The sequence below is a fragment of the Jaculus jaculus genome, chromosome 6 (genome assembly GCF_020740685.1).
Source record: "Jaculus jaculus isolate mJacJac1 chromosome 6, mJacJac1.mat.Y.cur, whole genome shotgun sequence".
NCBI lineage: Eukaryota > Metazoa > Chordata > Mammalia > Rodentia > Dipodidae > Jaculus > Jaculus jaculus.
The window spans coordinates 67,663,866-67,687,488 of record NC_059107.1 but is presented as its reverse complement, the minus strand read 5'-3'; the positions used below and the strand labels follow the sequence as shown (position 1 = coordinate 67,687,488).

The 23,623-nt window shown below is 38.7% G+C and overlaps 1 protein-coding gene across 1 annotated transcript; it reads right to left on the bottom strand.

Moving 5' to 3' along the window:
- Positions 1–2,893: 2,893 nt before the first annotated feature.
- LOC101596334 (protein FAM104A-like) lies at positions 2,894–3,784 on the bottom strand. Its single transcript, XM_045153261.1, has one exon. The coding sequence runs from the start codon at positions 3,662–3,664 to the stop codon at positions 3,296–3,298; it is 369 nt and encodes a 122-aa protein (XP_045009196.1). The 5' UTR covers positions 3,665–3,784; the 3' UTR covers positions 2,894–3,295.
- Between the last annotated feature and the right edge of the window lie 19,839 nt (positions 3,785–23,623).

The window sequence follows — 23,623 nt, the reverse complement described above, 5'->3', positions numbered from 1 at the left end:
TTTCAATACTTAAATGTGCTCTATATACACATACATAGGACACTGCTTTTTGACTGAGGAACAGTTCCAAGTAACACATTAAAATATGCTTTTTTTAAAGGCAGAAATAAAGGACCAAATAAGTTTACACAGTGTTTCCAACTACATGCTAACATTTCTCAGCAGGACACTTTCATGTGTTTGTGTTGCAACCAGGGCAGAGTTGAGTATCAATAGCAGACTAATAGTGTAAGGTCTGGGTTTGCTGTTTCCTGTATCTGAACAGAGTTGTTTTTCTATCTGAAGACAGACAGAGTGCTCTGAAGCATTGAATCAAACTGGTCAGCATTGCCAATGTGTCCTGGCTGCTCCCAAATTGCAAGTAACCTCATATAGCTGTAGCCACTTGGTTTGGGAGGTAACACTATTTTACATGGCTAATTAGGTTTGGGGCATACTTTGATTTTTTTTTTTCTGGCAATGAAACCAGGATTAAGGCTCCCTATACCAATGCTAGAGGAACATTTGTGTTCTAAGCTTCATAATAGTGCTTTAAAACATAACAATTAATCATTGTAGCAGCTTGAAAACCGGAAGCCCACACTTCTATTTTTGACATCACCCTTCCCTACCTCGACCTGCTAGCTATGTAACTAACATGCCACTTAGATGTGACATCATTGTTCATTGGAGTTTGCAAATATAGGTTCCCATCTTTTAGCTTTGGTAGAAATGAAGTATTTGACCTACCTTAAGGCCAGCAGATTGCCGAGTCTGTCTGAATCTTTGCTGTTAAACCAGGTATTAGAATCAGCACCTGGAGAAGTTTACTGACTGCCTGTTTTGACAGTGACACAATGCTGATGAGAGAAAGAGTGTGTGTGTGTTTGTGTGGCTACAGATGTTCTAGTGAATGCGGATCTAACGAGAGTAACTGTCTGTGACCTCCCAGCCACTTTAGTGGTTGAAGATATCCCCCAGGTGTATTCTCAAGGCTTAACTATTTCATTACTACTAAGAATGAAAACACAAGTCATATGTCACCCTTCATTTGTAAAGACAAAAAAGATTCATTGAGCTTTTTTATATTAGAAACATTTTAGGAAAATAAAAAGTGAATATCTACTATTACTCTGGTTTAAATAAATACTAGTGTGAACCAAATAGGAAATTATTTGTTCTGAAGCAGACCAGAATTTCTCTTCATGGGCTTATTTTCTTCACTACAGAATCAGAAGGAAGGCTTCTAATTATTATTGCACATCTGTCTGCTTTATGTCAGGCAGTAATTGCATGATTTTATATAGTGTAGTGATGATGAAAATGGGGATTGAGGTCAAACTGACTTGCTTACTCAGCCATTTGCCCAAGTGGAGCCATCTTATTCAATTAAATTTATCTCTGAAATAGGGATCCTAGAAATGTCTACCTCAGCTTATTGTTGGAAAAGAAGAAATGAGATAGTTTATGAGTATCTTTCAGCCAAAGAAGTCCACAGTGATCTTATTAACATAATTACCTTTATAATTTTAATCATTCCATAGTATTTCATTGAATATATCTAACATTTACCTAATCACTTCCTCTATTTAGTCATCTAATCTGTTTCTATGTGGCTTAGATGATCAAAGGTAGTGAATAGAAGCAGACAAATCTAGGTTTAAGTTTCAATTCTTTCACTCATTAGCTGAGTGACCATTTGAGATTCAGTTTTTTTATCTCTAAAATAAAGATATTTGTCATTATAATTGATGGCTGGAAAATAGTATGCAGAATGTACTCAGTAAATCTTGATGGTGACGATTATACTACAGATACATTTGTATAGGCAACTACTTGAATTTTTTTGGAAAACTTTAAGAGTAATTTTCAGGGTTGATATTTTTAAACTGAATTTACAGCTAATTTCTTTGATTGAGTCTCATCATTTAAGATGGCAGTCTTTCCTCTTAAAAATTATTGTCACTTCAAATGACTTCCGTGATGATTTTTGTCTGTGCAAAAGAGTATTTGGTTGTTTCCCTAACCTACTAATGCCATATCATGGCTATGATACTTGAAATTACAGCAGTAATGACAGCATTTGTATAGTTGATATACTGGATATCTCTACAGTTATCACAAAATAAATTTCAATTAATCTATGCAGTTTTAGGCCAGTGTGTCAGCCTTCAGATTTTTTTTATTTTTTTATTTTTGGTTTCTCAAGGTAGGGTCTTACTCTAGCCCAGGCTGTCCTAGAATTCAGTATGTAATCTCATGGTGGCCTCGAACTCATGGCAATGCACCTACCTCTGCCTCCCAAATACTGGGATTAAAGGCATGCGCCACCATGCCTGGTTCAGCCTTCAGATTTTAATAACATCATGTGTGTGTGGTAGCGCAGCACAGCACAGCACTTAGTTGCTATATGTGGTTTCATTTTCATATATGTGTGTATGTGATGTATGTTTTGAAGCAGAATCATGGTCTTGTGTGTCCTTCATTATTAAGTTGAAACTTCAACACTTGATGTTTTAAACTGAATTCTATTCTGAAAAGCATGATGAACTCTTGTACCATTCCCCTCCATCCTGCCTAGGATCATCTCTTTGTCTGGTGCATCCACCCTGTATAAGCTACTTTATGTGTGTAGTAGCCATTTTTTGTTGTTATCATATCAAATATAATGAAACCACAGTGTTTATATTCAAGTAACTTAAATTTTACTTAACAGTGGCCCCAAAGCACAAAGAAACATGGGAAAGTTGGATATGGAAAGGGGAAACCATAAAGCACTTCCTTTCACTATCAACTTATATTATTACAAAAAGAATAGTACAAAATGAGATATTGAAAGAGATAGAGAAACCACATTTATATAGCATGTTAACAATTCTATTTTATTGTTAGTTTTTTTGTTTGTTTGTTTTTACTTTTTACTAGTTTATTGAGTTAAAAAAGATTGAAGATTCCGCATTTTTAAAAGGCCCTTTTACAGAAAGTAGAATTTCTAATTAACAGATTGGGAAATCAGTCTGCACCAGACACACTATGGATGCAACACACAGATGAGACCTCCACAGACATACGCTACCTTGACATGGATCTGATGCCCTCCCTCCTAAGCATCTATAAAAAATTGCTCCAAAGCCCCTTTGAAATTGCAATAGTGCAGCAAAACCACAAGTAAACAACTGCCTGTCAGCCTGTTCTTTCAAATATAGACTGGAAGCCAACAGGCATTTTTGTGTGCAATGTTTAAAAACCAATCGTAAGTTGAGATTCAGGATCTGCACAGTGCTGTCCCTTCACAGAAGGCAAGAAGCTGCCGGCATCATGTTGGGGGCCGTCCTCGGTGCTGGAGGCTGTGAAAGTTGGCCTCCTTCAGGGTCTGATTGATGCAGAAGTACGGGCCTTGGCACAGCACAGACTGCTCGGGCACCGGCTGAGGAGTACTGGGGCTGGATCCGGGGATGATGTTGCTCAAGCTGCGCTCTGGCCCGCTGGCCATGTCCGGGCTGCTGATGTTGCTGCTGCTGCTGCTGCTGCTGCTGCTGCTGCTGCTCCCCCCACCATCACTGCTGGAAGACTCGGTGTCCCAGGAGTCCTGAAAGACAGGGCTTCGACTACTCCTCTTGGTCAGGGGGGGAAGGTGGGTGTCCTCTTCATTGCCATTCCTTCTCCTTTTCCTTTCCACAGCCATTGCAGTCTGAAAATCAGTCTTAGATCAACCCTTCATCACAAACTTGAGCAGAGAGACCTGTGATATGAGTTGACGTGGAGGTAATAATTAATAGCTGGAGCTGGCTGAGCTGGCCCACCACATTCCATGAACACATGGGGTCAGCAGGCAAGAAAAGCATAAAGGCTACGCCTCAGTGGGTGAGCCAGCTTGCTGCGCAAGCCTGAGGACCTGGGCTCAGACCCCAACACTGAGGTAAAAACGTGGACCCAGCCATGCACACTTGTAGCCCCAGTGCTGGGGGGAGGGAGAGAACAAGATCTAGTTTCATTCTAGCTGTAAACCAGTGAACTCTAGGTTCAGTGAGAGATTCTTTCCTCATGGAAATGAGGTTGCAGAGTAACAGAGGAGCACACCCATCTTGCTCTGGCCCCTGCAGGGATGTGCCTATTGTTAGTTTTTAAAAAGTATTTTCAGGGCTGGAGAGATGGCTTAGCGGTTAAGCGCTTGCCTGTGAAGCCTAAGGACCCCGGTTCGAGGCTCGGTTCCCCAGGTCCCACGTTAGCCAGATGCACAAGGGGGCACACGCGTCTGGAGTTCGTTTGCAGAGGCTGGAAGCCCTGGCACGCCCATTCTCTCTCTCTTCCTCTATCTGTCTTTCTCTCTGTGTCTGTCGCTCTCAAATAAATAAATAAATAAAATTAAAAAGTATTTTCAGCCGGGTGTGGTGGCACACGCCTTTAATCCCAGCACTTGGGAGGCAGAGGTAGGAGGATCGCTGTAAGTTCTAGGCCACCTTGAGACACCATAGTGAATTCCAGGTCAGCCTGGGCTAGAGTGAGACCCTACCTCGAAAAACCAAAAAAAAGTATTTTCCTTTTCCCTAATTTTTAAGTTAAATTTTATAAGTATGTATGTACAGCAAAAGGAAGTCTATAGAGGGCTTGGTAGATCTGAAGTTTCAGGTATCTCTTGAGTGTTTTAGAGCATACTTATTGACTATCTCCTACATGCAGAGACACATGGAAATAGACAAAACCCTCCAGGCATACACCTTGCCCTTAAAGAACATACATGAGAGTAGGATGCTGCAGCAAACTTTGATTGCCAATGAAGCTCAGTCGACATCCTCCCCACATCCAGCCCTTCTTGAAAGTTTGTAGGAGTTCATCCAAAATCATAGTTATAGGTCACTCAGTCCATATTTAAATCTTGAGGCAGATTCATGTTCAAACTGCCACTGAAATGTATTTATTTATCTTTCTTTAAGTTAAAAAAATAACAACAAAAACAACTAGAATACAAGCCAATCTAATTATAGGATAAAATAGCTTCATTTCATGGGAGAGCTAAAAGACTTCTTAATGGGATATAATGACATTGTATTTGAACAAAAAGAAAGTATAATTGGAAAAAAATATAAAAGACAAGTTGAAGCCTAGCACCTTTATTTTTACATTCAAGCTACTCAAGGACAGAAAGTTAAATTATGTGTTAAGGGTGTCACAGGTGCAGGAGTCTGTGTGTGAATTGGGGGAAGAGAGGGGAGAAGCACTATTTTGTGACCTCCTAACTATATCTTTTAAGCATTTTTATTTTTTAAAATTTATTTGAGAGAGAGAGAGGCAGATATAGAGAGAATAGGCACATCAGGGCCTTTGGCCACTGCAAATGGACTCCAGATGCATATGCCACGTTGTGTATCTGCCTTATGTGGATTCTGGGGAACCAATCCTGGGTTCCTTGGCTTTTCAGGCAAGTATGTTAACCACTAAGTCACCCCTTCAGCCCCCTGAAGCATTTTTTTTTTTTTTTGAGATAGGGTCTCACTCTAGCCCAGGCTGACCTGGAATTCACTATGTAGTCTCAGGGTGTCCTCGAACTCACAGCAATCCTCCTACCTCTGCCTCCCAAGTGCTGGGATTAGAGGTGTGCACCACCACGCCTGGCCCCTTAAGCATTTTTTAAGTGGAGGAACTTAAATTGCTCTGTCACTCAATGAGTTAACAAATGTGAACATAAGGTCAGTGACAACTTCTTATAGCATTATTATAGGCATAGACAATTATTAATCTTAATAAGTGACTACTTTTAAAGGAAATAATATAGATATTATTGGAAAATTGGAGATACTTGGCTTGTTGAGTGAATTATACAATAGAAGTGGTAACTGAAATTGGTAAAGAAAAGAGGAAGGAAAAGGAAATGTATAGGAGGAAGCAGTCTGTATTTACTGTGATGGATTGTTAAGAAAGAACATGACAAGTAATTTGTTACACTTGATTTAAAGTGATTAAACCTGCCCACCTGACCAGGATGACTGGTATTTCCCTATAACATTCACTGATCTCTGATGTAATACAAACTGTCTGCTTTAAAATGAGATGGAGAAAGATTTCTGAGGAGTCTTGCAATCTTGTGTGAGAAAAATAATTTAAAGGTACTTTCAGAGAGACTGGGTGATTGTGATTCTTTGATAGAAACCAAGTTGGCTGAAAGAAATGTCTATGCATTGTGTGCATGTATGTTATGTTGCACATGCAAGTTATGTTGTGTTTGCTGTGGTAAAATTGCAAATAAAGTGCCAAAATTGGAAGTGGGGGAAGCGTTGCATTGCTTATCTAAGTCCATTTACTATTCCATATTCAGAAGAATTTAGAATTAAAATGGCCAGAAGCACATATACAAAAACCTTATTTCTTTTATGAGAATGCCAAATGAAAGGGTCAATTTTATTTGCAAACTCTGGCATTTTGAAACACTTAGAAATGTATTTCTACAAGGCCCTGTTGATCGACTTCAGTTAGTCTACACCTGTTCCTAGCCAGCTGTTTGGGCTTTGCTTTAAAGTAGACTTTTTCGGTATTATAAAAGTATTATAAAAGTGCTGTGCATCATGCAGGGAGCAAGTGGGCTGAGAAGCTAGAAAGCAATTGCTTTAATTAAGCACAAGAACCTTTGTATCACAGTTGTGCAATACAGATACAAAAGGCACTCATGGGACATTGCATATCATATGAAATGGGATAACTTTTGAGCTAATAAGGTTTTAATGATTAAAACATTATGTAATTATAGAGCTATAAAGTTGTCTGAGAATTCCCACTCCCTTATGAATGGTTTTCTCAGAGGTCTTGAGAAAAAGGTTCACCAGAGTACTCCATTGTCATTCTAAGACACTGATGTCTATCATTGATAACATTTCTGAGGCTAGAAAATCAGCTTTGAATATGATTGAATACTTGCATATATTCCTTGTTTTGTGGAGTGTGTGTGTATGTGCATGTGCATGCATTGCATGTGTTTAGGTGAGCATGTATGCATGTGAACCTGCCTGTGGAGGTCAGAGGATAACCTCTAGTGCTATTCCTCAAGAAAGCCATTTATCTTTTGTTGTGAGTCAGTCTCATTGGTCTGGAGCTCATCAATTAGGTTAGGCTAATTAGAGAACCCCAGGGATCTTCACATCTCCAGCCTTGGAATCCAGCTTCTTTTTCCTTCCCTCCATTCCTCTCTCCCTCTGTTCTTTTTATTTCTTACATTCTTTCTTTTGATTTAACCATACTCCACTCTCAATCCTAAACTCCTTATTCTGTTTAGAGATTTGTCTACTTTAATGACTGTTTTTGCTCTCTTCATCATCCATATTGAAATTTTGATGAGCTCAATATTGTCAAGGTCTTGCAGTGATATTGACAGCCTTGTGGGGTCATGAATTGATCACACAAAGTTAGAAGATAGTGTCCCAAAGTATTCTTCCCCATCTTCTGGCTCTTACATTCTTTCCATCAACCTTCCCCACCTTCTAGCGCTTATAGTCTTTCCTATCTTCTAGCTCTTACATTCTTTCCATCCCCTCTTCTGAAACATTTCTTGAGCCTTGGAGAGTGTGATGTCTCATTTAGATCTGAGCACACAACTGTCATTTATTCTCATCAATTTGATGAGTCCTCACCATAGTCACTGTCACTTACAAAAAGAAACTTCTACTCTCAGAAGCTTCCAGTTGTTAAAGAAAACCTCGGTGCTTGCAGGTGAACTGCCTCCTAGTGAATTGTTGGTTGTAGAGATTCCTGAAGTCCCCAAAGCAATACAGGCTATTTCCAAGGATCTTAGTTATTCCCAGAAGTACATGGTAAGACATTAGTACTAAATGTACTCCCTCCTGGTTAGTTATCACAATGCTGGAAATGTTATGTTGGGGTATGTCTGTTGTGGAAGAAAAGTCACAGGCTTATCTAGTGGTAGATCCACCTTGCATACCAGACAACCAACTAGCCAGGCCAGAGGTAGCCACAGGCATAATAGTAGCCTGACTGTTATAGGGGTAATCAACTGCTCTCTGATTTTTTTTAAATATATTTTTTTAATTTTTTATTTATTTGAGAGTGACAGACACAGAGAGAAAGACAGATAGAGGGAGAGAGAGAGAATGGGCGCGCCAGGGCTTCCAGCCTCTGCAAACGAACTCCAGACACGTGCGCCCCCTTATGCATCTGGCTAACGTGGGACCTGGGGAACCGATCCTCGAACCAGGGTCCTTAGGCTTTACAGGCAAGCGCTCAACCGCTAAGCCATCTCTCCAGCCCTGATTTTTTTTTTAAGTAGGACTTTTTCTCTTTTTATTATTTTTTATTTTTGTTTATTTTTATTTATTTATTTGAGAGTGACAGAGAGAGAGAGAGAAAGAGAGAGAGAGAGAAAGAGGCAGTTAGAGAGAGAGAGAATGGGGGCACCAGGGCATATAGCCACTGCAAATGAACTTCAGATGTGTGAGCCCCCTTGTGCATTCAGCTAACATGGGTCCTGGGTAATCGAGCCTCGAACTGGGATCCTTAGGCTTCACAGGCAAGCACTTAACCACTAATCCATCTCTCCATCCCTGCTCTCTAAATTTTTTAAAATCAGTGGTTTCTGAGGATTGAATTCAGGTTTTAACGCTTGTAAGGCAAACATTTTACTAAGAGCCATTTCACTATCCTCTACTTCTTGATAAATGTACTGCCTAGAATTCAATGTGCTTGTAGTGTTTGATTAGGTGGTAATCTTATTAAATTAAAAAACAATTAACTTTGGGGATTTGTGATATTGGTATCTTTAACACAGCTAACCTGTTTTTAAAAAGAAATAGAAAGTAAGTGGGAAGAAGAAGTTCAAATACTTAAATGTTTGCATTTTCTTTGTCTAATGGAATTAATAACTATAAATGAAAACAGGATCATAGCTGACCTACTCAATATCTCACCATGGATTTCTGGACTGACTTAAATAGCTGGGAGGAAGAGTATATTTTAGGGAGATAAACTGATTTTCTGTAATCTGCTGATGAGCAGGAAGGTTTAATGAATGATAGTCTCAAGAAACCACATTATAGTTGCTTAGATGAATAAGCAGGAAAGGAAAGCAAATTTTTCAAAAGGAAAGTTTCTGAGTTAGTATTTAATTTTATAGGCTAGTATTTTCCTATCCCCCAGGCCTTTCTGCAAGGGGATAGCAGTTAATGCTCTGAAACTCCAGCCTTCTTGGTAAAACTTTGAGTGATATTTTTGTGTGTGTATTATATTTTTGCTTGAGTTTGTTCCCCCTTCTTAAAGTGCTCTTCTATACCTCATTTTAAAATTTAATTTTGGGCTGGAGAGATGGCCTAGCGGTTAAGCGATTGCCTGTAAAGCCTAAGGACCCCGGTTTGAGGCTCGGTTCCCCAGGTCCCACGTTAGCCAGATGCATAAGAGGGCGCACGTGTCTGGAGTTCGTTTGCAGAGGCTGGAAGCCCTGGCGTACCCATTCTCTCTCTCTCTCTCCCTCTATCTGTCTTTCTCTCTGTGTCTGTCGTTCTCAAATTAATTAATTAATTAATTAATTAAAAAATGTTTAAAATTTAATTTTGAAATAACTACAGAACTATAAGGTAGAATAACACAGTGCAAAAGAAATGAACAGGAAAATCCCATACATCCCTGGTCTTGACTTCAGCAGTGTTGATATCTAGCATAACTATAACATAAAAGTTGAGATCAAAATTATCCAGATTTCACTAATTACAATCATTTGTGCACATGGCTCAGTTATATCATGTGTAATCTGCATAAACATCATGCAATAATATTCAGCTATTAATCACAAGACTCATGTTACTTCTGGGTATTACTTATTCCCTCCTCCTCTACCCTTACTGTCCCCTGTAACCATTAATGTGTTCTCCTTCTCAATATTATTTCACAAGTATTATATAAATGGAACCATAGAATATATGCATAACACTTTAAGGTTAGCTATTTTCAGTTTGTGTGTCTGTTATGTGTGATGGTGGTGGCGATGGTGTGTGTATATGGAATATGCACATGCATATGTGCAGATGTGGCACCTGTGCATGCAGAGGCCAGAGGAGAGTGCTGGATATCCTTCTCTACCATTCATCCATGTGTTTCCTTGAGACAGAGTCTCTCTGAATAAAGAGCTGTGGTTTCTGTGAGGCCTGATAGGGCTGTGGTTACTGACATATGTGGCCATGCCAAGCTATGTTATGTGCATCTTGGGGTCTCTGGCCCTTTTATGCCCTCATGCTTGCAACAAGTGTACTTACCCACTGAGTCATCTTCCTAACCCAAGGTTATCTAATTTTAATCAACAAATTTCCTCTGAGGTTTATCCAAGGTGTTGCATACATGAATAGTTGTCACTTTAAAATTTTTATTTATTTATTTATTTATTTATTTATTTATTTATTTAACAGAGAAAGAGGGAGAGAGAGAGAGGGAGAGAATGGGCATGCTAGGGCCTTCAATCACTGCAAACGGACTCCAGATATGTGTGCCCCCTTGTGTATCTGGCTAACGTGGGTCCTGGGGAATTGAACCTGGGTCCTTTGGCTTTTCAGCAAATGCCTTAAATGCTAAGCCATCCCTCCAGCCCAGTAGTTACTTTTTACTGCTTAATAGATTTTTTTTGGTGTGAATTCACCACAGTTTGTTCAACCATTCACCAATTAAATGACATGTGAGTAGTTTCTAATTGTTTTATGAATAAAGGTGCTATGAATATTGGTGTACAATTATTGCATAAAAATAAGTCCCTATTTTATCTGGGATAAAAGTCCAAAAGTACAATTGCTGATTGTATGGTGAGTCCATTTTTAGTTTTTAGAGGAACTGCCTAACTTTTCTGGAGTTGCTGAATCATTTTACAACACTACTAGCAATGTTTAAATTATTTCTCTGTGTCCTCACAAGCATTTGGTGTTAAGATATACCTAGTCCTAAGACCTCTACACGGAAAATGCATCTCTCTTTTTTTAATTTTTTAAAAATTTTATTATTATTTATTTGAGAGCAACGGACAGAGAAAGAGGCGGGGGGGGGGAGGGGGAGAATGGGTGCACCAGGGCCTCCAGCCACTGCAAACAAACTCCAGATGCGTGTGCCCCCTTGTGCATCTGGCTAACGTGGGTCCTGGGGAATCGAGCCTCAAACCGGGGTCCTTAGGTTTCATAGGCAAGTGCTTAACCGCTAAGCCATCTCTCCAGCCCACATCTCTCTTTTAACTTTAGTAACAATCCCAAAGCCATTCTTACCTTCTTCTCCCAAATAGTTTAGTATTTACCACACATGGTTGTACTTAGGGGAATTTATATAGAAAACTAAATGCTTGCACCACCAATGCTTTGGTGAGAATGAAGCACTCCATGTCTTTTATGTATTAGAAAAGACTTCTGGCTAGAAGTTTATGACAAACTTAAAATCTTAAAGCTCATCACTGTTGTCTCTGACAGATGTATTCTGCTTAAGTTTATTAAACAAGGATCTAAGCTAAATACCAAAGATGTGCTAAGTCAGTGGGAGAACATTTCATATACCACCTTCCATCATAGTGTACTTTCAGAATGCAAAAAACACTAATTAGCTTAGAGAGTCATTACTTGATAATATAAAAAGGACTGCTGGGAGTTATGTGATCTTCTGCCCTCTATCTGTTAGTGAGGGGGTAAGGAGACAACCCAGTTCCTAACCATTTGGCTCTGAGTGATATTTAGTCATCCCAGCTGAGCCATGTGTTTTCTTATTGAGGCTGTAGTGGTGGAAATGCTGACTGTGACTTACCAGAAGTGATTCTGCACACTTATCCTCATATTGAGAGGGGGGGTAGAGTTAGGGTGACTGGACCCCTAAAGGTAAAAAGCACTGGCTGACTTCTTATCTTTTGCTTAGCTCCCTAGAGACCTCTTTTTCCACAAACAACAAGGACTTTGTAATTGGTCAAGTTCAGTGCCCAGAATTCAGTGGCCAAGTTCATCTCTTACTGAGGTAGTGCCTAGCCCTAACCAGCCAGCTGGCCTCTGGTTTACCTAAGCCAAAAGACAGCCACCACCGTAAGGTTATAAATACCTTTGCAAGGGAAGTGCAGTCTCTCTGATCACTTGGGAACTTCCAGCTGTGGGTGAGTTTTTCCCTCAGCTGGGCCTGGGCTAGTTTGGAGCTCAGCCTAGGCTCTAGCACAGGCCCAGCTGGGAGGGACCCCTAGATTTTAATTTCCACATGGTTCTTTATCCCCTCCAGTTCCCCACATACTAGGAGCTCCTTGAACTCTTTTGATTCTTTTCTTTCCATGCTTTTTTCCTAGGCCCTCCATGTGGGATCTCTAGCCATGTAGGTGCCTTTCCTTGGCACTACTTACCTCAATAAATATAATAAATATAATAATTTAATAATTATCCTTCTCAGTTTTCTTTTTTATTCAATTCTTTGACTAAAATTACAAATGAACCTAGGGTTTGGGATGCAAGGACTTTCCTGGACCCTCAGCACCTCATTATATTTGGTGACTCTGGCAGACAATCTTAAGAAAGAAATTATGATTATTATATTATGGGAGAAAATGGGAAGCATATTTTCTAGCTGTGAACACTACTTGAGGTACTTTTTTTCTGATTCTCTCCAATTTTGGGAAAACTGGCTTGCTTTCTCTTTTGTGCCAGGTTAAGCTGAAGGGAATGAATGGCACTGGAAAGCAAGCTCCTCTACCTGCCATGGCTTCTTGGTATAGCCTGCTCCACTCTACTGGGATCTGAGCCCCATGGAAATGCACTATCACTTGAGGCCAACCTGGTATAGCACCAGGCAGGGCTCTTTTGTGAAGGTGACAACTTTTGGGAGCTAGTTCTGCTGGGCTGAGGGAGAGGGGCCTCGTGGCCACATGGAGACAAAGACTGCTGGCCTGACTATAGTTACTCATAATAAAACCATTTCAAAGTGTGTCAGAGGTTGATAAAGATTATTCTCAAATGGTTGTCAAGTTTTGCCTGTGTTCATAGACTTATAACTTAAAGTGTATTTCATGGAGTTTATTCATAGGAGATACCTCAAATCAATGCGTTATATAAAATCTGTAGGTATAAAACAAGTCTGGTTGTCAGGTAGAGATTTTTGGTGATATAAATACTAAGGATATATTTGGTGATATAAATACTTTTTTGCTACAACTTTCCAATAAGAAGATGGTTAAATATTTGAAGCTAAGCTACTTGCTTCTTTGACAGTGGTAATAAGATTAACCAACTTGGTATAGTTTCTCTTAATAGTCTTATATGAAAGATGGTTAATTATGGGGTGAGATGAAATGATTGAAGGAACTGGGAAGGAATTTTTCAATGTTGGACACAGAATGCTTGTTAAAAATTCTTTTTTTTCCTTCCAAACTTTTATTAACAACTTCCATGATTTTAAAAAAAGAAAACCCCATGGTAATACCCTCCCTCTCCCCACTTTCCCCTTTGAAACTTCATTCTCCATCATAGCCCCTCCCCATCTCAATCAGTCTCTTTTTTAATTTTGATGTCATGATCTTTTCCTGGTTTTATGATGGCCTTGTGCAGGTAGTGTCAGGCACTGTGAGGCCATGGATATCCTTTTGTGTCTGGAGGGAGAATGTTGCATGGAGTCCTACCCTTCCTTTGGCAATTACATTCTTTCTGCCATCTCTTCCACATTAGACCCTGAGCCTTGGAAGGTGTGATAGAGATATTGCAGTACTGAGTACTGCAGTCATTTCTTTCCATCACCATGATACCTTTTGAGTAATCCCAAGGTCACTGACACCTGAAAAGAGAAGATTCTCTACCAAAAGTGAGAGTAGCATTAATATGTGAACATTAACAGAAGTGCTTACTGGGAAGTTTGATAAGCATAGTATGTGTAGCATGTAGCCAGGCAGCAGCAAACATTACACCCCTAGGGCTCATGGCTAACCCTGTTTTAAGTTTTCAGTATCAGGGATGTATTCCCTCCCATGGAGTGGGCCTCCAGTACAATTAGAGGGCAGTTGGTTTCCTCCATAACAGATGTGCCACTATTGCACCTGTTGGTTCATTTGGCGTGGCTGGCAAAATATTAGGCTTGTAGTGTCCACTGTTGAGTACACTGGTTATTTCTCTTTCTCCTGTTGAACTGCATGCAGAATGGCTTCTTCCAGCTTTCTGTCAGCTGGTCTACATGGAGGAGGTTATCAGCTCAGTTCCAGCAGGATTTTTCAGTGGCCTTGCAGCCCAAGTATGTGGAGTCTTCAGCAACAGGGTCTTATCATCTATTCCTGGTGGGAAACCAAGGGCCTAAGCAATGGCCTATAATGTTTTGGGGGCATCAGGGACCTCCCTGGCCAGCAACTCACTGGAAGGTATCCCATCCCTGGCACTAAAAAGTTTCTAGCAACAATCTATGGCTCCAGAGTGTTCCATTGTCCAAAAAAGGAGGATTCCATATGATTTATTTATATCCTCTTAGATTTTGATTAGCCCTCCTTCCACCTTTCCTTTACTCCATCTCTTCCCCTGACCTCATTTTGGGCCTTTTTACCCCCATTAATCTATCCTTCTACTTACATATATACAATACCATCCTATTAAGTACCCCCCCTCCTGTCCTTTCTCTTCCCTTTATATCTCTTTTCTAACTTACTGGCCTCTGCTACTGAGTTTTTTCCTTCTCACATAGAAGCTCACTCATCTGTAGCTGAGATCCACTTATGAGAAAGAACATGCAACACTAGGCTTTCTGGGCCGGGGTTAACTGACTTAGTATAATCCTTTCCAGATCCATCTATCTTCCTGCAAACTTCATAACTTCATTTTTCTTTACCACTGAGTAGAACTCCATTGTATAAATGTGCCATATCTTCATTATCCACTCATCAGTTGAGGGACATGTAGGCTGGTTTTATTGCCCAGATATTGTGAATTGAGTGGCAATAAACATGGTAGAGATGTACTTCTAAGGAAATGACCTGAGTTCTTAGGATATATGCCTAAGGGTGCTATACCTGGGTCATATGGTAGATCAATTTTTAGCTGTCTTAGGAACCTCCACACTGATTTCCACAATGGCTGGACCAGATTACATTCCCAACAACAGTGTAGAAGAGTTCTTTTTCTACATCGTTCCCAGCATTTATGGTCATTTGTTTTCATGATGGTAGCCAATCTGATAGGAGTGAGATGAAATCTCAATGTAGTTTTAATCTGCATTTCCCTGATGACTAACGACGTAGAATATTTTTTTACGTGCTTATATACCATATGTATTTCTTCTTTTGAGAACTCTCTATTTGGTTCCATAGCCCATTTTTTAATTGGCTTGTTTGATTTCTTCTTATTTAATTTTTTGAGTTCTTTGTATATCTCAGATATTAGTCCTCTATCAGATATACAGCTGGCAAAGATTTTTTCCCATTCTGTAGGTTGCCTCTTTGCTTTATTTACAGTGTCCTTTGCCATACAAAATCTGTAATTTCATGAGGTCCCAGCGGTTAATCTGTGGTTTTATTGCCTGAGCAATTGCGGTTATATTCAGAAAGTGCAATATGTCGAAGGGTTTCCCCTACTTTTTCATCTAGCACTTTCAGAGTTTCAAGCCTGATGTTAAGGTCTTTAATCCATTTGGACTTAATTCTTGTGCATGGCGAGAGAGAAGAATCTATTTTCATCCTTCTACAGATAAATATCCAGCTTTCCCAGCACCATTTGCTGAAGAGGCTATCTTTTCTCCAATGCATATTTTTGGCATTTTTATCAACTATCAGGTGGTTGTAGCTACCGGGACTTGCATCTGGGTCCTCTATTCTGTTCCATTGATCTACTTGTCTGCTTTTGTGCCAGTACCATGCTGTTTTGGTTACTAAAGTTCTGTACTATAGGTTAAAATCAGGTATGGTGATGCCACCAGCTTTACTTTTGTTGCTCAGTATTAGTATTAGATATTTGAGGTATTTTTGTGATTCCAAGTGAATTTTTGGATTGTTTTTTCTATTTTCATGAAGAATACCTTTGTAATTTTGATGGGAATTGCATTAAATGTGTAGATTGCTTTTGGTAAGATTGTCATTTTCACAGTATTGATTCCTCAATCCAGGAACAAGGGATGTTTTTCCATTTCCTAGTGTCTTCTGCAATTTCTTGCTTGAGTGCTTTAAAGTTTTCATTGTAGAGATACTTTACTTCCATGGTTAGGTTTGTTCCAAGGTACTTTATTTTCTTTGATGCACTTGTGAATGGGAGTGATTCTCTGATTACATCCTCTGTGTGTTAGTTATTAGCAGATATGAAGGCTACTGATTTCTGTGTATTTATATTGTGTCCTGCTACATGGCTGTAGGTGTTTATCAGGTCTAACAGTTTGCTGGTAGAGTCTTTAGGGTCCTTTATATATAGAATTATGTCACCTGCAAATAATGATAACTTGATCTCTTCCTTTCCAATTTGTACCCCTTTTACATGTGCCTCTTGCCTTATTGCTATGGTTAAGACTTCAAGTACTATATTAAGTAAAAGTGGGAACACACCCTTGTCTTGTTCCTGATTTTAGTGGAAAATCTTCCAGTTTTTCCCCATTTAGTAGTATGTTGGCTGTAGGCTTGTCATAAATAGCCTTTATTATATTCCTAGTCTGTGTAGGACTTTTATCATGAAGGGATGTTGGATTTTTGTCAAATGATTTTTCTGCATCTAATGACATGATCATATGATTTTTTGTCCTTCAGTCCATTTATATAATGTATTACATTTATTGATTTGCATATGTTGAACCATCCCTGCATCTCTGAGATAAAGCCAACTTGGTCAGGGTGAATGATCTTTCTGATATATTCTCGTATTCTGTTTGACAATATTTTGTTGAGAATTTTTGACTCTATGTTCATGAGGGAGATTGGTCTGTAATTTTCTTTTTTTGTTCTATCTTTGCCTGGTTTTGGTATCAGGGTGATGCTGGCTTTGTAGAAGGAGTTTGATAGGATTCTTTATTTTTGTATTTTATGGAAGAGCTTAAGTATCAATGGTGTTAGCTCTTCCTTAAAAGTCTGATAAAATTCAGCAGTGAATCCATCTGGGCTTGGACTTCTTTTAGTTGGGAGATTTTTGATAACTGCTTGGATCTCCATACTTGTTATAGGTCTATTTAAACGATTAATCTCATCTTGATTTAATTTAGGGAGGTCATATAAATCAAAGAAATCATCCATTCCTTTCAGATTTTCATACGTAGTGGAGTATATATTTTTATAGTATGTCCCTATGGGTTTTTGAATTTCTCTGGTGTCTGTTATGATGTTGCCTTTTTCATCTCTAATTTTATTAATTTGTTTGATTTGCTAAAGTTTATCAATCTTGTTTATCCTTTCAAAGAACCAACTCTTTGCTTCATTGATTAGATTTTTTTTTGTTACTATTTCATTAATTTCTGCCCTAATCTTTATTATTTCTTCACATCTACTGATTTTTGGTTTGCCTTGTTTTTCCTTTTCCAAGGCTTGGAGGTGAAGCATTAAGTTGTTTACTTGCGACCTTTCTAGTTTCTTAATATAGGCACTTAAAGGTATAAATTTACCTCTTAGAACTGTCTTCATTGTGTCCCAGAGATTTTGATATGTTGTGTTCTCAGTATTGTTTGACTCTAAATTTTTTGATTTCCTTCTTGATTTCTTCATTGACCCATTCATCATTTAGTAGTGTATTGTTTAGTTTCCATGATTTTGTGTATGCTCTATAGCCTTTCTTGCCGTTCTTTTGTAGTTTGATTCCATTGTGGTCAGATAGAATGCAAGGGATTATTTCAATTGTCCTGAATTTGTTAAGATTTGCTTTGTGTCCTAATATATGGTCTATTTTAGAGAATGATCCATGTGCTGCTGAAAAGAATGTGTATTCTGCAGCATTTGGATGAAATGTCTTGTATATATCTGTTAGGTCCATTCCTTCTATGACCTCATTTAGTCCAGATGCCTTTCTGTTTATTTTTTCCTGGGACAACCTGTCAATTGATGACAGTGGGGTGCTGAAGTCACCCACTACCAGCTGTGTTTGGTGTTATCTGTTAGAGACAAGCCCTGAGCAACTTCTGACCTCTCCTCATCCCCCCCACCCTGCCACACCTAACTGATTAACATCCTGCCTGGCAACTGCAGAGATGTGAGAACTGTACCGTGACTTCTTGGAATAACCGCAAACTGTCCTAGGCCAAAGGCCAAGAAGATTCTGTAACTTTCCACCACCTGCCTCCCCTAGCCCCTCCCTCACCCAAAACCCTAACCCTATCCCTAACCCTTTAAAAGGCCACTCCGGCTCAATAAAATTGGACTCTTGACAAGTGTACATTTGCTTGAGTCTCTTTCTCTTTCTCGCCCATCTTATTTCAGGTTAGGGTCCTCCTCGCCCCCATGAATAACTAGGTCCCGCAGGACGGGACAGTTATCTGTGACCTTAGTTCTAATAGTGTTTGTTTGATGAATTTGGGAACCCCATGTTAGGTGCACATATGTTTAAGATTGTAATGTCCTCCTGTTGGAGTGTGCCCTTAATCAATATAAAGTGAGATTCCTTATCTATCTTGACTAATGTTGGACTTAAGTCTACCTTGTCAGATATTAGAATAGCAACCCTTGCTTGTTTTCTATGTCCATTTGCTTGAAACGTTTTCCAACCTTCCACCCTAAGATAATGTCCAACCTTTGTAGAAAGCTGAGTTTCTCGGAGACAACAAATTGAAGGATCCTGCTTTTTAACCCAGTCTGCAAACCTATGTCTTTTGCTTGGGGCATTGAGGCCATTGATATTAAGTGATATTATTGAAAGGTGTGTATTTATGTTTGCCTTATTTTTTATTTATTTATTTTTTTTTTTGTGGTTCTGGTTCTACCTTTGTTCTCTTGTATTAACTAGTATTTTAGTATTGCTTGTTTTTTCCAGGTTCCTTACATGTGTGCTTTTCCTTCTCTTTGGCATGGAGGATTCTATCAAGTATTTTCTGTAGAGCTGGTTTTGTCTTCAAATACTCCTTTAGCCTGCTTTTGTCATGGAATTACCTTATTTCTCTATCTATTTGAATGGATAGCTTTGCAGGATAAAGTAACCTTGGTTGACAGTTGTTGTCTTTCAGCATTTGGAATACTTCACTCCAAGCCCTTCTGGCTTTTAAAGTTTGAGTTGAGTAATCTGCTGTAATCCTGATAGTCTTGCCTTTGTAGGTAAATTGATTTTTCTCTAACTGCTTTCAATATTTTTTCTTTGGATTGTGTGTTTGGTAGTTTGATTATAATATGGTGAGGAGAGGTTCTTTCCAGGTTTTGTCTGGCTGGGGTTCTAAAGGCTTCCTGTATCTACATTGGTACCTCTTTCCCAATTTGGGGGAAGTTTTCTTCTATGATTTTGTTGAGGACACCTACTCTGCCTTTGGAGTGAAATTCTTCTCCTTCTGCTATGCTCTGAATTCTTATGTTTGAACTTTTTATAGTGTCATGAATATCTTGCAATTCTGATTCATACTTTTCTATTAGTTTGTCTTTCTCTTTGTTGGAATGTATTAGATCTGCCACCTGGTCTTCTAGCTTAGATATTCTATCCTCTCCTTCATCCATTCTAGTGGTGAGATTTTTCTACAGAGGTCTTTATTTCATTAACTGTGTTCTTCATTGCTCGTAATTTTGAGTGGTTTTTCTTTATTATTTCTATTTCCTTATTTATGTCTTTAATTGACTTCTTTATTTCATTAAATTTATGTCCTGTGTCTTCCTTTCTTAAAAAAATTTTTATTAGCATTTTCCAAGATTATAAAAAGATATCCCATGTTGATTCCCTCCCCCCACACTTTCTCCTTTGAAATTCCATTCTCCATCATATTACCTCCCCATCACAATCATTGTACTTACATATATACAATATCAACCTAGTAAGTACCCTCCTCCCTTCCTTTCTCTTCCCTTTATGTCTCCTTTTTAACTTACTGGCCTCTGCTACTAAGTATTTTCATTCTCACACAGAAGCCCAGTCATCTGTAGCTAGGATCCACATATGAGAGACAACATGTGGCGCTTGGCTTTCTGGGCCTGGGTTACCTCACTTAGTATAATCCTTTCCAGGTCCATCCATTTTTCTGCAAATTTCATAACTTCATTTTCTTTACTGCTGAGTAGAACTCCATTGTATAAATGTGCCACATCTTCATTACCCACTCATCAGTTGAGGGACATCTAGGTTGGTTCCATTTCCCAGCTGTTATAAATTGAGCAGCAATAAACATGGTTAAGCATGTACTTCTAAGGAAATGAGATGAGTCCTTTGGATATATGCCTAGGAGTGCTATAGTTTGGTCATATGGAAGATCAATCTTTAGCTGTTTTAGGAACCTCCAAACTGATTTCCACAATGGCTGGACCAGATTGCATTCCCACCAGCAGTGTAGAAGGGTTCTTCTTTTTCCACATCCCCGCCAACATTTATGATCATTTGTTTTCATGATGGTGGCCAATCTGACAGGAGTGAGATGCAATCTCAATGTAGTTTTAATCTGCATTTCCCTGATGACTAGTGATGTAGAACATTTTTTTAGATGTTTATATGCCATTTGTATTTCTTCCTTTGAGAATGCTCTATTTAGCTCCATAGCCCATTTTTTGATTGTCTTGTTTGATTCCTGTGTCTTCTTTGATTCCTTTGATTTCCTCTTTGATTCCCTTGATTTCTTGTTTGACTTCTTTGAACATATTTACAGTCATTCTTCTCAGGCATTTCCTCTAACTCGTTCTCTCTGGAGGTCATTTCTGATGCATTAGTACTTTTGGTGGATTTATATTGTTTTGATTTTTTGTGTTATTTGTGTTATAATGTATATACTTTTGCATCTTGGATTAAGTTAATGCTTGGATTTTCTAGCTAGCTGAGTATTCTTAGCTGTATCAGTTGATCTGATGTTATATATCTTCAGGGTAGGATCTTAAGGTGTTAGGTGTGGCTCTTAAGACTCTCAGCATATCTACAAGGGTATTCCTATGGTTTGGGTTTGCTGGCTATGGGAGTATTCAAGTAGGCTAAGTGGAACAAAATACAGATAGATTCTCAAATATAACTAAACAATGTACACATACAATGAAAAACAGCACCAAGTATTTATGCAAGAATAGGTATTATAACAACCAGATCCTCTATCAACAAAGAGGTTAAGATTTCTGGTCTGTTTAGGGTTTCAAGTCAGCTTGTGACCAAGTGAGACCCCTCCCTAATGTATAACAGAAGAGGTAACAAAGCCACTCTAAATCAAGAAGCAACAAATAACAAGCCCAAAATATGGCTTACTTAAGAATGGCAAACCTGACCATCCATCACACGTAATGCATAATTTATCGTGATATGGAAGGTGCAATTAGTACTTCCAGTTCAGGTCTATATACCAGGTTTATTAGGTGGGTATTGTCCTGGTGTGATCCTAGTTACCTTTTGGGATGATTCTGGTCTCAGTTATGCTACACTCCTGGTTGGGTCCCTCTTTGGTGTCCTGTGGGTTCAAGTATGCTGGCTGGGTTGCTGGACCACTGTTCTGTTTTCTGGAGCTGGGCACTGGATTTTCCTGTGGCTCAAGCTGATCCTGGCAGCTGTGGCCCCACAGACCTGGCACTGCTGCTGCTGTAGCCACTGCTGCTGGAGCAGCCACTGCTGGAGCCACTTCAGCCTGCCTGTGTTGGCTGTGGATGCTCTGGCTCTCTCCTACTTCTCTGTTGCTGTTTTAATTTCTTATACGCATTACTTTTTAGTAAAAGTGTGTATTTTTCTGGGCTTGTTTTTGGCTTTTTCTCCCCTAGGCTGCTTTGGCATGTTTTCTATGCCACCATCTTAACCAGAAGTCCCCCTTTTTTGTCTTTTGAATGGAACTTGCATCAGAATGTTAAAGTACGTGGATGAAGGTCTGCATATGTAGAAAGGGTATAGGCAGTCCATAATGACCAACTTTTGCCTACAACTAATTTTCTTTTATAAGGAACTGAGAGCTAATTTTCAGGCTAAACCTAAACACCATGCCTAAAATAAGATTTTTCAAATGAAAAAAAATTTTTTTCAACTGTTTATAGACTCTTAGGATGCTATAAAAGTTTTATACAGGGACATAGATTTAATATAAATTCAGTTTACATTAGACACAGGTGATGTCCTATGCCAGGTGGGTCACCAAGCCATAAGCTCAGGCATAATTCACATTCTTTGGAAGTCTAACCAGGTTAGATATAGACAAGACCCTATTGCTTTATATATTACAAATGAGTAAAATAAGTTTCCTAGGTGAAAAGAAACAACTTCAGAGTAAGACAAAAGATATTAAAATACTTAGCTCTCTGCTCTGTCATTTTCTTTTATTTTTGCCTACTTACAGTCATGGCAAGCTGGACTCTGGAGAAAGGAATGGTGCCCCCTTTATCTCAGACCCTATGCAAGTTTAAGTCATGTGCCCCCCAGACCTTGTCCACAGACAAAAGGGCCAATTGTCTCTAACAAACAGCATAAGACTTTGCTTATCCTATAAGTTCTCTTTTGAACAGCTAAAATCACGAATCTGTTAGATGAAATTTCTCAGTAGGCAGAAAGCTAAACTGAGTCAAGATACTTGATCAGGTTACAAACATCAGATTTACCTAAAATGTATATCAGCATATAAGCAGATATGATGAAAAGGCATCAAGTAAATGATTGCTTAGTGGTTAAGGTTCTTGCCTGGGAAGCCTAAGGACATAGGTTCAATTCCCCAGTACCCACATAAGCCAGATGTACAAGGTGGCACATGTGTCTGGAAGTTGATTGCAATGGCTTTCAGAAGATGTAAAATTATGCATAACCTGTCACATCCAAACCCTCTGCTGCTGTGAGGAGTGGGCCTGGTCCTCTCCAGGCCCCAGTCAATGAGTCCCTCCATCTTACCCAGATAGAACTTTAGGTAACGGATGAGGACCAATGTTTTTGAAAAGGGGATAATTATTTATTTTCTTTAGAAAAATTTAAAATATTTAGGATAAATAATGCCTTTTTTAGTTGGTCATGTATAATTGAGGCTTGAGAGTCTGCTTATCCTATCTTTAAAATTTTAGTTGTACTATGGTAGTATAAGCCTTATATATGAAGTATAGAAAGTAGACATATCTCATATTTTAAATGTCTAATATTTATATCTCATATTTAAAATATTTAACATTTATAAACACAGGAAAAATCTGTCACCAGTCTTGAAAACAGTACCAATTGATTTATAGACGAACTCATTTGACATAAAAATTTTTAGCACCTGTGTTTGAAAATATCTCTGATTAGTTTAGATACCTGTGTTGGTACAAATTACCCAGAGAATATTGGAAAGAGAGCCATAGAGTTTAATAATTTTTTTAAAACCAAAACAGTTAGCTAAATTTTAATATAACCCTTGATAAATCTTTTTGAAAGAAAAAACATTATTTGATAACCCATGATTTAGGCTTAAGCTTGATAGGTATTGATTTTATGTACCACAGAAATTTTTATTAACATAAAACAATTTTATGTTTTACCCATGACTTAAATTTGATAAAGCTTAAGCAAGCTATCCTAACATATCCTAGGAAGATGAAAGTTATCATTACTGAAATTAAATCACTTAAACCTAAGTGATTAAACCCAGTTATGACCATTCAATAGAATTAGCATAAATA